General features: G+C 41.4%; 1 protein-coding gene across 1 annotated transcript; it reads left to right on the forward strand.

Moving 5' to 3' along the window:
• Positions 1-42: 42 nt before the first annotated feature.
• Positions 43-15,267, forward strand: BAG2 (BCL2 associated athanogene 2). The gene is made up of 3 exons (XM_029944149.1): positions 43-243; positions 11,854-11,963; positions 13,814-15,267. The coding sequence occupies exons 1-3, from the start codon at positions 131-133 to the stop codon at positions 14,224-14,226; spliced, it is 636 nt and encodes a 211-aa protein (XP_029800009.1). The 5' UTR covers positions 43-130; the 3' UTR covers positions 14,227-15,267.
• The last annotated feature ends 2,003 nt before the right edge of the window (positions 15,268-17,270 follow it).

The following is a 17,270-nucleotide window of genomic DNA, read 5'->3' on the forward strand; positions in this document are numbered from 1 at the left end:
GCCCCCCGCGGGCGTCAGAAGGAGGCGGGCGCCCCGCGCGGTGACGGCGACGCCTGCGGCCGCGGGACTCTCCACTCGCCGCCGCCGGAGAGGCCGGTGACCTCTTGGCCGCCCCGCCTCGGAGGCTCAGATGGCTCAGGCGAAGATCAACGCGAAAGCCAACGAGGGGCGCTTCTGCCGCTCCTCCTCCATGGCCGACCGCTCCAGCCGCCTGCTGGAGAGCCTGGACCAGCTGGAGCTCAGGTGAGCGGCGGAGCGGGCTGCGGGCCGAGGCCGGGAGCGGCGGGCTGGCCCGGCACGGTCCCGGGGCAGGCTGCGGCCACAGAAGTTGCTTGTCTGAGATTTGTTCTCCGTGGGGATGGGGCAGTTTTGTCTGGCCCTCGGTGGGGTTTCCTCTCCGTCGGAGAAAGAACGCATGCGATTTAAGCCAGAACCTGTGAGCGCATTGTTAGTGGCCACGTTCTCGTTAACAGACCTGAGCGTTTGGGAACGGAGAAAAAATCAGAGAAGGTAAAAGTTACCGTGATGTTATTTGAGATTAGAGACTGTGACACTCCGTGTCTCCAGAACTTCTAGAACCTTCTGAGTGCCAGTATGTGGTCTTCCCAAATGTTTTTAACTTACTCTTTTTCTATTATGCATTTTTAAGAGCGGCAGCAGTTTACTGGCCCCCGATGTGAGTGATCAGTTTCTTTGCTCCAAAACCCAGCAGAGCAAAAAATGAAAAATCCGGGGATGCGTCTGATAACAAGGAGTAAGGAGGAGTAGGACAAATGAGGAGCTGTGGGGAGAACAGTGGCTGAGTACTTGGTGTAATAGGACCCTTCAGCTTTCGATTTCCTCCTTACCCGCCATGCAGCCTTTCTGTTAGTTTCTCAGTATTTACTGTGTACCTCCTTCCAGAGAAGACACTGACTGTACTGACTGACACCTTCTTGAAAGTGCTAATCATTGGCCTGAAAGCATAAGATAGATAGTCACACGGCTTTTTTTTTTGTCTTAACTAAGATTTTATTAAGTAATATAGTGTTAAGCTTATATACAATCTCTAAGTAATTTATAATAAATTTTGGAAATACTTGTTTGGAAAACTTTTATGTACTTCCTGTAAACGTTTATGTCACCAAAGTTACTGTGACAGTTACGTGCAGGTGCAGTTAAATGAAAATGTTATTAATGCTCCACAACCCTTGAATTTTTTTTTTCCATAGTTTTCACCAGGTTCTGGGGGAGCAAAGAGTACGTAAGCCAAATATTTTAGGAAGCAGTGCATTATGTCTTTATCTCCTTGGATTTGTATACCAAAATAAGAACAGGTGTCTGTTTGCCACTAAGTGCGTTCATAACCACAGAATATCTCAGCAGTTGAGGCAATTACTATTATTATTATTATCCTGAGAAAAGAGTCAAAAGATGAGAAATTCTCCTTCCACGATGATTTCATGGATGGCAACAGATAGGGAAACCTGAGCCAAAACCACATCTTAGGGCTCTGCTCAGAATGAGACAATTGGAACAAGAGAAAAGTAATGCTTTCCCATAGCTGAGCTGGACGCATTCAGCCCCCAGAGAAAGTGGAACAAGACTGGTCACCGGCTTCAAGCTCTCTAATGCCCCTCTGAAGAATAGTATTTCTTTTTATGTAGCAGCATTACAAGGCACTCCCCACATCCTCCTGAAACCATGATTTCACTCTATGTTAACTAACTTGGGTTTAAATAAACTTGTAAACATAATAATAAAAATAAATAAATAAAAGATGAGGAAATGAAGATGCTGGGGAGGGTGGGGGAAGTACCACCCTCTTCTCTACAGGTATTTAGAACTTTGAGGGCAAGTTCTTAACTATTTCAGGACTCTCTCCCTGGTCAGAAAGGATTTTTCCTGAAAGGAATGTGGAGGATGTTGCTCCTCCCTTCTTCAAGCTGAGTCATTCTCCTCAAACTTGAATTAACACCCTCGTGTGTGGTAGGTGGAAAAGCAGGCATGTACTTACCGTAAAGGAAAGCCTCTCATTTTAAGTAGCAGTATATTCTAATGTCTGATTAATGTAAAATGAACTGATTGCTTTATCCAAGTGATTACATTATAACTTGCTTAATTAACCCTTGAGCTGAGGAGGAAAGACTGATTAAAATGTGCTAATTACTCATTTTAAGGACTTCTCCAGTAATTTGAGGCTTTTGTAAGCTTTGTTTCTTCTTTAAAATAAAAAGTAATACTGATCTAAGGGAGTATTTTAGAAGGTAGTGAAAATAAAGAAAAATGCAAATGCTGGTGCTTTAAAGTGCCTTTGAAACCACATGAGCAGTGTCACAGAGCACAGCACTGTTCCAGCATCATGCCGAGATCTCTTTGTAAAAGAAAACATATTCATTGGTAATTTTGCTCTAAGAGTTTAATTTATATTAAGCATGACTCATAAGGCAGTGTTTCAGGTAGAATAAAACACTATAGTTTGTACTTAGAAGTTTCCATTTACTGTTCCGCAGCCATTATTTTTTCAGTTGTGGTAAAATGTCTTCCATATGACAATGAAAGAAATTTGCCAAATGCTTTGTGAGCTAGAGTATGAACTGGTGGTGTATTTGGTTTTTAAATTCTTTAAAATGTCTGGCAGCATTCTACAAATCATTAAAGGAATTCCATTTGTTTTGGATACTTTACCACGACACTTGCCTTTCTTTCTTGACTCCATCTCATCTTTTTTTGCTTCCTCCTAAAAAGGTGATTCCTTTCTCTCCCAGTTTTTTGACCAATTCTAAATGGTGCCTGATTTTTGCATTCATCAGTGGCTCAAGACACTTTGCTTATTATTGTTATTTTTTTTAACAGTCACTGTAATTTATAAATAATACATGCTAACATTGATTCGTCAAATGAGCACTAACTCTATGCATCAGGCCCCATTCCTTTGTGGAAGTGACTATTACCTCCATTCTCCAGATGGGAAATGAGGCTCGAGAAGATACATGACTTGTCCAGGGTTCCCCAGCTAGACCCCAGGAAGACTGGCAGTAGAGCTTAATAATTCATGCCTGAATTCTCTTAAAGTTAGATGTGTCTTATTGTTACCTGAAACGGGGTTTGCCTCGTGGGGAGCGTTGAGCCAAAAGATACAACCAAGTCAAAGAATAGGAAAAGGAAGGGTTTTACTTGCAGTAAGTGAAGGAGAACATGGGGGGTCTTTCCCAAAGCAATCTCCCAGAAGAACAAGATGCGGGGGGTGGGTAAGCTAAGGGTCTATCCATTTTCAAGAAGAGGCTTGCACGGTGGGGAACACAGCATGCCAATGGGGTGACTGTTTCCAAGTCAAAGTCATGAGGGCTGGCAAGGGTCAGCTTCATCCATTCTCTGGCTCCAGTTGTTCTGGGATCTGAGTACTCAGAGGGCTTAAATCCTGCAGAGATAACTCAGGAGCGTGCGTCAGGTCAGTCTTTGGTTCTGACTGTGATTAGGCTGTCTCCTGGTCTGATGGTGGCTGTTTTCACATTCTTTCACACTATGGCTGGGGGCCTAAAAGGACTTCTCTTAACATCAAGAAAGCCAGGTCTGTCTGTCTTTGCCCAGGGACCCCCTAACTCTGGCTGCCTATGGTATTTCAAAATGTAGGAGTAGTATATGGACGGATGTATGATGTTACTGAAGGATGTGAACATCCCTTTTTCTTTTAAAGATTTTATTTTTAAGTAATCTCTCTACCCATCATGGAGCTTGAATTTACAACCCCGAGACCAGGATTCGCACATCAATTGAGCCAGACATGCGCCCCAAATATTGCATTTAAATTGGGGTTGAATTCAGTAAATACTGAACTCCTACTGATGCCAAGTATTGAGGGGCTCCTAGAAGGCTCTGGAAGGTAATGAAGATGTGGGTGATACACATTGTGTAGGATGGCAGAGGGGGAAATGATAGGACTGCAAAATTGTTCACAAATTTCCCCAAACTGGTCACGCTCTCGCTCCTTCCCCTACCCAGTGACTTACTCGACCGCCAGGGAATGAAGGGTTGGGGTGGGAGTGAGACAGGTCGTTTGGCTGAAAGTTTTTTGTTGCTTAAAGTTTCTCAGGTTGTACCAGTGTCCCAGGAGGCACAAAACAGGTGGCATCATTAATATTGAACAGCAGCCTATAATTTAAAAGAGCACTTCTCATATACATTGTCATTTAAACCTTACAAAACCCTTCGAGGCAGAGGGGAACAAGAATGTTATCTCTTTTAGAAATGAGGGGGCCAGAGGGATTGAGTGGCTTGCCTAAGGCCACAGTACTGATGAGAAGCTCCCAAACACCAGTTCCATTTTCACACTATAGGGTTACAGACATTGCGTAGAATATAAGTAATCCTTGTAGCGTTCTTTTTATACAGGATATTTTTTAATTTTTGTTTTTTAATTCCAGTATAGTTAACATCCAATGTTATATTAGTTTTAGGTGTGCACTAGAGTGATGCAGCCATTCTTATTTTTTTATTTTTATTTGAGAGGGAGAGCAAGTGGGGGAAGGACAAAGAGAGAGACAGAATCCCAAGTAGGCCCTGCACTGTCAGCACAGAGCCCAATGAGGGACTCAGACTTATGAACCATGAAATCATGACCTGAGCTGAAGCCAAGAGTCAGCCCCTTAACCAACTGAGCCACCCAGGTGCCCTGAGCCAACAATCTATACATTACTCAGAGCTCATCAAGATAAGTGTACTCTTGGGGCGCCTGACTGGCTCAGTCAGTAGAGCATGTGACTCTTGATTGAGCCCCACATTGGGTGTAGAGATTACTTAAAAATAAAATCTTTAAGACGTACCTGGGTGGCTCAGTCAGTTAAGCATCTGACTTTGGCTCAGGTCATGATCTCCTGGTTGGTGAGTTCAAGCCCGCATCAGGTTCTGTGATGACGGCTCAGAGCCTGGATCCTGCTTCAGATTCTGTGTGTGTGTGTGTGTGTGTGTGTGTGTGTGTGTGTGTGTCTCAAAAATAAATAAACATTAAAATCTATATATATTTTAAAACTTCTTTAAAAAAGAGGTGCCTGTGTGGCTCAGTCAGTTAAGTGTCCAAGTTCAGCTCAGGTCATGGTCTCACAGTTGGTGAGTTCAAGCCCTGCGTCATGCTCTGTGCTGACAACTCAGAGCCTGGAGCCTGCTTCTGATTCTGTGTGTGTCTCTCTCTCAGCCCCTCCCCCATTCACACTCTGTCTCTCTCTCTCTCTCTCTCTCAAAAATAAATAAACATTAAAAAAAAAGATAAGTGTACTCTTAATCCCCTTCACCTATTTTACCCATTCCATCCATCCCCTCCCTCTGGTAACTGCCCCTTTATTCTCTATAATTAAGGGTCTTTTTTTTTGGTTTGTCTCTCTTTTTTTCCCCTCTTTGTTCATTTGTTTTGTTTCTTAAATTCCACATATGAGTAAAATCATATGTTGTTTGTCTTTCTCTGACTTTGCTTAGACTTATACATTCTAGCTTCTATCCATGTTGTTGCAAATGGCAAGATTTCATTCTTTGTTATGGCTAAAAAATATTCCATTATGTGTGTGTGTATGTGTGTATCTTCTTTTTCCGTTTATCTATTGATGGGCATTTGGGCTACTTCCATAATTAGGCTATTGTAAATAATGCTGAGATGAACATAACAGTGCATATAACCTTTCAAATAGGCATTTTTGTACTCTTTGGGTAAATACCCAGTAGTGTAATTACTGGATCACAGGGAAATTCCATTTTTAATTTTTTGAGGCACCTCCATACTGTTTTCCAGTGTCGGCACCAGTTTGCATTCCTGCCAACAGTGCACAAGTGTTCCTTTTTCTCCACATCCTCGCCAACACTTGTTTCTTGGATACATGAGTATTTAATAAGGGATGGGACTATGATTTTAAGAGCCTGTTTTAGAAATTATTTATTTCAATTAAATTCATGATAGGAACATTTGCCATTTCTCTTCCTTTGTATGAAAGCACAAGTTCTTGGTATTTATAAGCCTGAGTTCATAATGGTAAGCGTGTAATAAATAGCATGAAGCCAGTGTTTACCAGCACCAAGTCTAGACACAGGACACGTCGTAACCCATAAACGTAATTGTTTTAGTCAGTGCTGTCAGTCAACTGTGTCAAACTCTTTACCTGCTTTACTTCATTCAGTCACAACCACCATCTCATTATCCCGATTTCATAAATGAAGAAATTGAGGCAAAGGGAACTGAGGTTACACACCACTTAGTGGCAGTGCTGGTTTGGACCGCGTGACTAACAAGCCGTGGCGGCTTCGCTGCTGTGTCGGCAGCATATCCGCCGAAGCCTCAGTCTTGATCCCTAGGCTGCCGAGGTGTGGGCGGCACAGGAGACCCGAGCACCAGGGGAGGATGCGAGCGCTTCAAATTTTGCCCTCCTAAGAATTTTCTGACTAAACTTTCTTTGTGTTAAAGCCTGCTCAGTTGTGATTTCGTGCAGAGAGTTTTCCAGGAGCACAACCCAGGCCGGCCTTGGTATGAGGAGTTCTTTCCCAATTTTGGACATGTAGCTCTTCTAGGATCTGTTAATAAAAACAGAACCACCCTCTCCGTCAAGAGGAGTGTTGTCAAATGATGTTTAAAAACCTCAAGGGTAAAGTGAGGTGGCCCAACAGGTGTCTAACCAGAATCCCAGAAGAAAATAATAGCATGGAGGACAAGAAATATTTGGAGATCCTATAGCTAACAGTTTTCTGGAACTAAATGGAAGCATCGTAGACAGAAAGATTGATATGTGAGATGAATTTAAGAATCCCAGTAGCTGACAAACAGTGCAATATTACTTACATAAATTAAGTGGAGGTCTAGGTTCAGCTAGAGGGAACAGCACATGAAAGGTCGATGGTGCCAGAAAAGAAACAAAAAAACCCTGAAATCTTTATATTCTAAAGAATGCCTTTTACCTTAACTATGAAATGAAAAATGTATACATAAAAATGTATATGAGAAATTCCATTAAAAGTGAAATCTGTTTATCCCAGGGACAATGCCCTGGCAGTTTCTAGCCTTGGGGGAAGGGGGGGGACAAAAACAACCACAAACCCACAAGACTTAAAAGTTCCATCTAATTTATTCTGTATTTGGGGCGCTTGATGGCTCAGTCAGTTAAGGGTCTGACTTTGGATCAGGTCATGACCCTCACGGCTCATGGGTTTGAGCCCCAAGTCGGGCTCTGCGCTGACAGCACAGAGCCAGTCTCCCTGTCTCTTCCCCTCACCAGCTCACGTTCGCGCTCTTGCTCTCTCTTTCTCTCTCAAAAATAAATAAACATTAACAATAATTTCTTCTTCATTTGGTCTCATTTAATGGCAAGATGCCTTCCTTATATGACACATTTATGGGTTTTTTTCCCTAGAGCATCTCCTCTTAAACCATTTTCTTGGTTAACAATTCCATGAACCTACTGTTATAACTTGATATAAATGGAGCTTTCCTTTTTAGAATAACATTTAATTCTCTATCATTGTGCATTTGAGTACAAACTCAAGAGTCTTGAAAAATTAATCTCTTCTTTCAGCATCTTCTCATTTTCCAATCACATGATTCATCTGTCTCATGTACAGAGCATAGTCACGGTTTGTGTTTTTCGCATAAACATTTCATGTTAGTGCCAACTCAATCTCGCTTTTGTGCTCTGGGCCCTAGGTTATCTGCCTGAGAGTTTGCTAATGTAAAATGTGTAAGTACGCAATGAATGGTGCTGGGAGTGGGCCTGCTGTTGCATTCCTGCTGTTTTATAGAACATTGGTTTTCATTGTGCTTTCCAGCCACATGTGTCACATCAGATTCTTACCAGCTCTTTGTTTTTCTAGCTCTTATGAACACAAAGTTCAACATATATTTAGTATCTTGATGAACAAAGAGACCGTGTGACTTTATAGTCTTTCCGTGCTATTTTGGGGTCTAACAGGTGGATGGCTGTTGGGGAAAAGGCAAATGTGTGGTTAGGGTGAGAAGAGGAAGCCTTATATGGAGTGGACATGTGCTCAAACATTAGTGAAGTTGTTCCTTCTGTGCCCACTTAGGGCAGCAATCAGAGTTAGATCTTCCATGATCCCGGGGTTCTCAGGCCACCTGAATACGGAGAATGTAAGTCTGTCACTGTTCATTTTGCAAAAATGGCAACTTACTTAGTTATAGGGTAATGTATAACAAACATTTGCCCTGGAAACAAAGCACTGATTATATATATATATATATATAGGATTTTCATTTCTTCTGCTCTCATGATTCCACACCCTTGTCCTTTAGTGACTGGGTGTGTTCATGTGTGTGTGGTAAGAGCACATGTATTTATACTTGAGGGAATTAGGAAAAGTAGTGCTTCTATAGCTTGATGTGGGCTTTATACCAATAACCTTAACAGACAGACTTCCTAAGTTCAGGAAAAGACAAAGGTGCCCTGTCTAATCACCACTGCTTAATAAAGTGACAGAGGACTTTAGTCAATACTATAAATAAATAAAAATAGGAGCTGATAGGATGAAAAGGAAGAGATTAAAATTGTCATTTTGTGCAGATGATATACTCACCAATCAAGAAGAATCATAGAATCAAAAGATAAATTATTAAAACTAATAAATAAATCAGTTACCAATTACAAGATGAACCTACCAAAAGCAGCATTTTTCTAACCAGCAATAACCAGCAGGAAGTTATAATTTAAAATATTCACAATAACAACAGTGTCCTCAAAGGATCAAAGCGCTCAAAGGAGTCCACAAAGACTACCATTAAGAACACTTAATGGGTATGCTGGGTGACTCAGTCAGTTAAGTGTCCGACTCTTGGTTTCAGCTCAAGTCATGATGTCACAGTTTGTGAGTTCAAGACCCGTTCCGGGCTTCATGCTGATAGTGTGGAACCTACTTGAGATTCTCTCTCTCCCTTCCTCTCTGCCCCTGCCCTGCTGTCTCTTTCTCAATCAAAAAATAATAAGAATAAACTTTAAAAATATGTTAAAATTTTTTTGAAAAGAATACTTCAAAACTCTAAGAATATAGAAAAGGAATGCCTGGCTGGCATGACTCTTGATCTCAGTCATGAGTTCAAGGCCCCCATTGGGTGTGGGGATTACTTAAAAAAATAAGATCTTTTTCTTGTTTATTTTTTTATCTTGAGAGAGAGAGAGAGAGAGAGAGCATGTGGAGCAGAGCGAGAATTCCAAGCAGGCTCTGCACCATCAGCACAGAACCTGATGCTGGGCTCCAACTCAGGAACTGTGAGATCATGACCTAAGGCCGAAAGCAAGGGTCAGACAGGACACTTAGTTGACTGAGCCACCCAGGTGCTCCCAGAAATAAAATCTTAAAAATATAATAATTCAGATAGATCTGAATAGATATTTCAGAGATAAATCTGAATAGATGGAGAGACCTGTCATGCCCCTGGATAGAATGGCAATATGCTAACGATGCCAAATTTACCTCAGTTCTTTGAGAAATCCAATAAACTTTAGAGTTAACATAGAGGATTAGAAGTCTAAATAATTAAGTTATATTTAAGATTAGGGGACTGATTCTGCCAAATACTATGGCATATTACAAGGCTGTTGCTATTTTTTAAATGGGCATTGGTGTAAGAACAGTCAGATATATGAGTGGATGTAATAGAGATTTCCAAGAGTAGACAGTTTCCTAGAAATAATTGGAGGAAAGATATATATTTGGTGGTTGGAATATTGGAGAAACCAGTGCACTATTTAGAGAAAATAAAACAAAATCCTTACCTAAACATATACAAAGTGGATTCTAGATTGACTAAGACTTAAATATGAGAAAGATAAAGCAATAAAATTGATAACAGGAAATACAGGAAAATATCTTATGACCTAGGATGGAAAGACCCTGAAGCAAAACTTCAAAAGCATAAACCAAAAGGCAAAAGAAAAGCAAGAAAAGATTAATTTGATCACTTCAAAGTGAGGATATATTTTCAGTGAAGGACGTCCCAGACAAAATTCATACACGATAGGATGGGAGAAGATGATCGTCATGTCTTTAACTAACATGAGATTAATTCCTTGAACATGCAAATCAACAAGTAGACAGTAACCCCTGTTTAAAAACGATAAAACAAACGAGTGGGGGAGAAAATGAAATGAAATGAAAATAGGCACGGGCTATGAAGAGGCTAACAAGAATACAAGGAGTGTCCAAAATTATCAGTACAGACAGACATGCGAGTTAAGTGCGAACATACCACTGTTCACTTACTAGACTGACAACAAGTAGAAAGTTGGAAAATGCTAAGTGTTGGTAGGACTGTGGGGATACAGAGATTCCTCTGCTTTACTTCTGGGATTATTGTGAAGGAGTTCAGGACAGAGCCCCCCAGAATGTGCCACTTTGGTATGCGGGTTATTTTGAGCTAAAGGCAGTGAGAACCCACAGTCTCAAGAGAAACTTTTGCCCCTCCCTTAACCACACAGAAGTACCTAAATTAGAGGTCTTTCACAGAGTAAGGGTTATAAGCAAAGATAAATTTTATCTGAATGGCCCATCTCTTTGGTAGGGCAAACATCTAATTACCAGAATCTGCTCTTCTTATCCCCTGTGAAGTATATTCCTTTGGTCTGAAGTCCCAGGAAGCTGCTCTCTCCTTCTTCATTCAGAATGACATATGCACCTCATTTTGCCTGGCCATCTTTGGAATTTCCATGTCGATGTGGATTCCCCCTATGTAAACTATTATATTTGATTTTTTCTCTTAATCTGTCTCATGTCAATTTGATTTCCTAGTCCAGCCAGAAAGACCCTTGAGAGGACAAGATTTCTTGCTTCCCAACACTGGTGTAGCATAGCCATTCCTGAGAACAGTTGTGGTACTGAGTTAAATTGAGGGTGCACACACCCTTGTCTCAGGAATTTTGCCCCGGGAGACATCCTAAAAAGATTCTCACTCCATCCATTAGGGGACATGCATTCATGTCATTCATTTAAGCAGTTTTTGTGGTGATGGAAAGTGAGGGGCAAGGTGAGTGTCTCCACTGGGAGAATGGATGTAGAACCAGCTGGATATGCATGAAGTATATGATAGGCAACAACCAGAAGCTACCGACTAAATGTTCACATAGGAAGCTGGCTGGTTCTTAAGAAAATAATGCTGAATAAAAAACAGAGTAGGATATAAATTGAAAATAGATGAGAATACAAATACAGAGTCTGTTAAGAACAAATACAAAATACTCTGACTTCGGCTCAGGTCAGATCTCACGTTCATGGGTTCGAGCCCCACATCAGGCTCTGTACTGACAGCTAGCTCAGGGCCTGGAGCCTGCTTCTGGTTCTGTGTCTCCTTCTCTCTCTGCCCCTCCCCCTCTCATGCTCTGTCTCTCTCTGTATCAAAAATAAATAAAACATTAAAAAAAATTTTTTTAAAAGAACAAATACAAAATAGATAAACTCTAAATAGAATGGTCGCCATATGAGGAGGGAGGTAAATGGGAGTAGGGTAGGTGGATTTAAAACAATAGGAAAATTAACTTTATTTTTTTTAATTTTTTTATGTTTTATTTATTTTTGAGAGAGAGAGCAAGAGCATGAGCAGGGGAAGGTCAGAGAGAGAGGGAGACACAGAATCCGAAGACAGCTCCAGGCTCTGAGCTAGCTGTCAGCATAGAGCCCCACGCAGGGCTCGAACCCACAAACCGTGAGATCATGACCTGAGCCAAAGCTGGACACTCAACCGACTGAGCCACCCAGGCGCCCCGAAAATTAACTTTTTAAAAAGGAATAAAGAGTGTTTGAAAGGTGCCTCTAGTGATCTTGAAACATGAGTTGGAGCACATGATAGAGATGAGGAAAACTAAGCTTCCACATGGTGACTTGTCCCAATTTCTGCAGGGTGGAGGCTTTGAGAGAAGCAGCAACTGCTGTGGAGCAAGAGAAAGAAATCCTCCTGGAGATGATCCACAGCATCCAGAATAGCCAGGACATGAGGCAGATCAGCGACGGTGAGAGCATTGCCACGGAAGGGAGCCCATCTTTTCCACTCGGTGAAGGGATTTGGGATACGCGTGGGTCCATGTGCACTTGACTTGAGGAAGGAGCACACCTGGCTTTGGCATTTCCTGTGAGCAGTGGACAGCAGCTGCAGCTGTCAGTCCGTTACAAGGGCCACGTACCCAGAGGTCACCCTTCTGGCCCACCCTCCACTTCAGGGACCTGATCTAAAATGGTAGAAAAGGCCTCCACGCTCCAAAAGAGGTAGCTCCAAGCAGTAAGGCCGTGGCTTTGACCTCAGGTTCACACTCCTGACTTCAGCTCCTCGGAAGTTACTGGCCTGTAGAAGTGTAAAAGCAGAGAAGACAAAAAGGAGAGAGGTTGAGGTGTAATTTAAAGAGAGAAAGGAGAGAAAATGCAGGGGAAGTAAATTATGGACCTGATAAAACCCATCAATATAAAAGCATGCTGTTGTTTCCATACAAAAAGCATGACTGCCCATGGAGAAACAGGGCACTTGTAACTTCCTTTCACTGGAAGTGGTCTTCCTAGTTTGGCTGCCCTGGTGCTTCCCGGGACAAGCTAATGGGCCACCATCTGGTGCCATGAATGTGCCGTCTAACTCCACTGGGGCGTGAACTGTTAGATGTGCACAGTGGGGTCAAGACCCAGCCGGTCTTTGAACCGTTCTGGCCAAAGATCCGTGAATTAGGAAGGAAGGTACAGAACAGAGCAAATACGAGATTACAGACTTTCATATGAATAATGAAATGTTGACCCAGCACCCCTTTCCCTACCATCGCCTCACCGTGCTGGCCAAGATTTACACCACTGGCCTGCTTAAATTTGCCTGGAGAAGACAAGGCAGTGCCTCATTTTGAGGCTAGCTTTTTCTCCGCTATCGTGGCTGTGTTTTTGTCAGCCAGAATTGGGTCATTATATTCTGATACACGTGCAGACCACAAAGTATACCTCTTTGGCATAAGAATTATTTCAAGCTGATTATTTTTGAGAAACTGCAGACACAGGAGAAGTTCTGAAGACAGAGTAGAAGTCATTTTTTGGTAAGACAAGTATAAATTCATAAAGGAAAGTTCCATTTGTAAGGAACTCTGTGTACCAGAAAGAGAAGGATGACTGGAAATCCCAAGAAACTCTTATCTATGCAGAAAGCACCTACTACATCTGCAAAACAACCTCACCCTGGGTTATCCTGCTTTTCCTGGTAACTTGTCCAAGGAGGGGAAGGCCTCCCTCAACATCGTAGTCCTTAGCTGAAGATGGTTTTGAAGGTGGTAGCTTGGGCCATCTCAGGAGTTAGACCATCTCAATTTCCCTGGCAATCTCCTATGTATATTTGAAATATACATATGAATAAACTTCTGGGGTTTTTTCTTGTGAATCTGTCTTTTATCAGAAGGTTTCTCAGCCAAGAACTCAGAAAGGTACAGGGAAAATTACTTTTCTTCCCCTGTGTGGACATCGATATGGAGAGAGCCACCAAATCTGATGCCTTGCTCTACCTAGCACAAAGCCCTGGTTATGTTCACTATTCACCCTGCGTTAAGACTCGGTCCCCATCCCAGCTCCAAGCGCATGCCCGCCCAGACGTTTTTGAACGCAACCACTCAGGAAGTCATCTGGTACCCCACGTGTACGGGCTTTCAGGGAAAGGGATTCTGCAGCCTCTCTCTGTAAACACTCATCAGTTAATCTTGAGTGCTATAGTTTCAACTTTCACTTTTAAAAATTTCATAGCAGAAGCACAAATAGTTTTAGCCACAAATGAATGCCTTCATGTTCTCAATATTGATAAGTTTATATCTCATATTGATTGGTACTCTAAACTTTCTACGTTTAGGAGAAAGAGAAGAATTAAACCTGACAGCAAACCGTTTGATGGGGCGAACCCTCACCGTTGAAGTTTCAGTAGAAACTATTAGAAATCCCCAGCAGCAAGAGTCCTTGAAGCATGCCACCAGGATCATTGATGAGGTGGTCAGTAAGTTTCTAGATGATTTGGGAAACGCCAAGAGTCACTTGATGTCACTGTACAGTGCGTGTTCATCGGAGGTGCCACCTGGGCCTGTTGACCAGAAGTTTCAGTCCATAGTGATTGGCTGTGCTCTTGAAGATCAGAAGAAAATTAAGAGAAGATTAGAGACTCTGCTTAGAAATATTGAAAACTCTGACAAGGCCATCAAGCTGTTAGAGCATTCTAAAGGAGCTGCTTCCAAAACTCTGCAACAGAATGCTGAAGGCAAATTTAATTAGTTTTGAAACAGAAGAGCACTTACAAATAATGACGTAAAAATGATTAAATCCTAGTTCTTTATGTTAGGCGTGACATTTGATACTGATTGTTCCAGATGAGGAAAATATTCCAGTGTCATCAGTTTTGTGATTAACACAATTAAAACTAGAAGTATTTTAATTATCTTTCTAGAAGTTTTTAGATTGAATTCTTGTCTTGTATTAGGATCTAGCACCTACTATATATATTGTTTTTTAATTTTTTTTTTTTTTACTATTCTGTGGATGAATACATAGTATATAGGAGAGAGTTAGTGCTCAGCCTGGGGCAAAAACATTACTTTCTTTCCTGGGCTTTATCTGGCATGGAGATACTTGGGCACATGGGGCATTTGGTTGACTAGAAGTTCTTTACCTTAAGCAGCACACACACTTACTACACATCTACTATTAACTAAGACGTGTGCTTCAAAGGGATCACAAAGTAAGAGCCTTTCCTTATATCTTTTTCATAAAGCACCTTTTTTTGGACATCTATATCAATTTTGACTTTAAGATTTATGCATCTGATATGAATTTATTTATTCCTCTATGTGAAAACATGGCATAAAGTGTGAGAGAATTCACCTCTGATTTTACCACTGTGAACAACTCTATGTCCACTTCATCTTTTTCCAAATGCATCATTTCTCTCAATTTTTATTCATTATAGAAATACAGGGTTGTAACTTGCCTTTTTTAAAACTATGCTGCTATAAAGTCTGCTCATTGTCAACTTCAAAACCTCGATTCTGTATAGTTGTATAATTTACTTAGCCATTCCCCTTACTAGACATTTAGGTTATTTCCAGGTTGTTTCTTATTCCTGTATATTTATATACAGAGAGCTTTTTCCTTTTTTCTTTGATTTTTGATTTTCTTTGTATAAATTCCCAGCAGTGGATTTATGGATCAAAGGGTATATACATTTTCATGACCTGACATATTTCCAAATTTTTTTGTATAAGATTAACATCAATTTATATTGTCTTCAGTAATTAAAATGTAGCTATTTCACTAAAAGCTTTCCAGAATCAGAGCATTGTTTTTTCTAACATGAGACATTACACTAAATACCTGAATTTAGTTTGCATTTTGTTTACTAACAAGGACCAGTATATTGATTATTTTATGTATGATAAATGAAACAACTATGGAACACTTTTTTTTAATGTTTATTTATTTTTGAGACACAGAGCACAAGTGGAGGAGGGCCAGAGAGAGAGGGAGACACAGAATCGAAGCAGGCTCCAGGCTCTGGGCTGTCAGCACAGAGCTTGAACTCACGAATTATGAGATCATGACCTGAGCTGAAGTGGGCCACTTAACCGACTGAGCCACCCAGGCGTCCTAAGAACACTGTGGATACACAAAAACCTCGACTCTCCCTCAAATACTACTTCAAAATGAATGTATCAAACCCAATTTTCACGAGAATGTAGGTATTCTTTCACATTGGGGGGAAAAAAAGAGTCGAGATCCAGATTGGCTTTATATATTTATATCTTGTAATGCAAACATTATTGAGCTTCATTTTCTGGGCAAAAAATGTCAAATTAGCCTCTCTTCATAAAAAGCAATTACAATCTGAGAACATTATGGTTTTGATTGCCAATGCTAAGTCAGCCTCATTTAAATCTTTCCACTTCATGGGAAACATTAATTCTCATTGATAACTGGTCAAAGCCTCTTGATTTTGTCAGTCGACTCTCATTTGCTATCATCAGTTTCACTGTCACATAAAGACGTTATTTCTGTGCCATCTTTACCAGCTTTTTGAAAATTAAGAGGGGTCAAGTTTGCTTCCAGTTCTCAAGGACAGTTGAATCCCTTCCACCCGGAAGATACCCCCGCTTCCCATTCATGTGCACTCCATGTCAGACTAGGACATTTTCTACCACATTTGGGCCCCGCCTCCTCGACATTTATGCTCTCCATGTTGTTTCTTTCCCATTTTTTTGCAATGGAGATTTGTTGGAGGCCAGTCCTCACCACGGACTTAAAGAGCTGTGGTCTGCCGTCTCCAGGCTGCTCAGTCCCTGGCTGGCAGCATCTTTAGCCCAGGACCTCTGTGTGTTGATTCTTAACATTTTTATTTATTATAAGAATGAATAGAAGTGTAATTCATTTTTATTTTATTTTATTTTATTTTTTTACATTTATTTATTTTTGAGAGACAGAGTGAGACAGAGGGTGAACAGGGGAGGGGGAGGGAGAGAAGGAGACACAGAATCTGAAACAGGCTCCAGGCTGTGAGCAAGCATTCAGCACAGAGCCTGACGTGGGGCTCGAACCCACAAACTGTGAAATCATGACTTGAACCAAAGTCGGACACTCAACCAAGGCGCCCCATCATTTTTAAATGATGAAACTAGGGGTGCCTGGGCAGCTCAGTTGATTAAGCAACTGACTTTGGCTCATAATCTCACAGTTGTGGGTTCGAGCCTTGCCTCAGCCTCTGTGCTGACAGCTAGCTCAGAGCCTGGAGCTTGTCTTCCGATTCTGTGTCTCCCTCTCTCTCTGATCCTCCCCTGCTCGCACTGTCTCTGTCTCTCAAAAATAAATATAAATAAATAAATAAGTGATGAAACTGCCAAGAGCCACATGTTACCTTCATCTGTCATATTTTTTTAAATGTTTATTTACTTTTGAGAAAGAAAGAGAGACATGGGAGAGTGTGAGCAGGGAAAGGGCAGAGAGAGAGAGGGAGACCCAGAATCCGAAGCAGGCTCCAGGCTCTGAGCTGTCAGCACAGAGCCTGACACAGGTCTCCAGCTCCTAAGCCATGAGATCATGACCTGAGCCGAAGTTGGCTCAGCCAACTGAGCCACCAAGCTGCCCCTGTCATCTTTTATATAGATAATAGTTTGGGACTACAATGGAATTCAGAGTATGTTATTTGTCTTTTATTCATACAGTCCCTAACAGCCCCGTTCTTTTTTTAATGTTTAACCATTTTTTGAGAGAGAAAGAGACAGAACATGAATGGGGGAGAGAGAGGGAGACACAGAATCTGAAGCAGGCTC

The sequence above is a fragment of the Suricata suricatta genome, chromosome 7 (genome assembly GCF_006229205.1).
Source record: "Suricata suricatta isolate VVHF042 chromosome 7, meerkat_22Aug2017_6uvM2_HiC, whole genome shotgun sequence".
Lineage (NCBI taxonomy): Eukaryota > Metazoa > Chordata > Mammalia > Carnivora > Herpestidae > Suricata > Suricata suricatta.

Excerpts from the sequence above, each read along its gene's own strand:
- BAG2 (XM_029944149.1), top strand. The coding sequence starts at position 131 with ATGGCTCAGGCGAAGATCAACGCGAAAGCCAACGAGGGGCGCTTCTGC. Across the intron at positions 244-11,853 it reads CTGGACCAGCTGGAGCTCAG|GGTGGAGGCTTTGAGAGAAG; the intron begins GTGAGCGGCGGA and ends CAATTTCTGCAG. Across the intron at positions 11,964-13,813 it reads CATGAGGCAGATCAGCGACG|GAGAAAGAGAAGAATTAAAC; the intron begins GTGAGAGCATTG and ends TTCTACGTTTAG.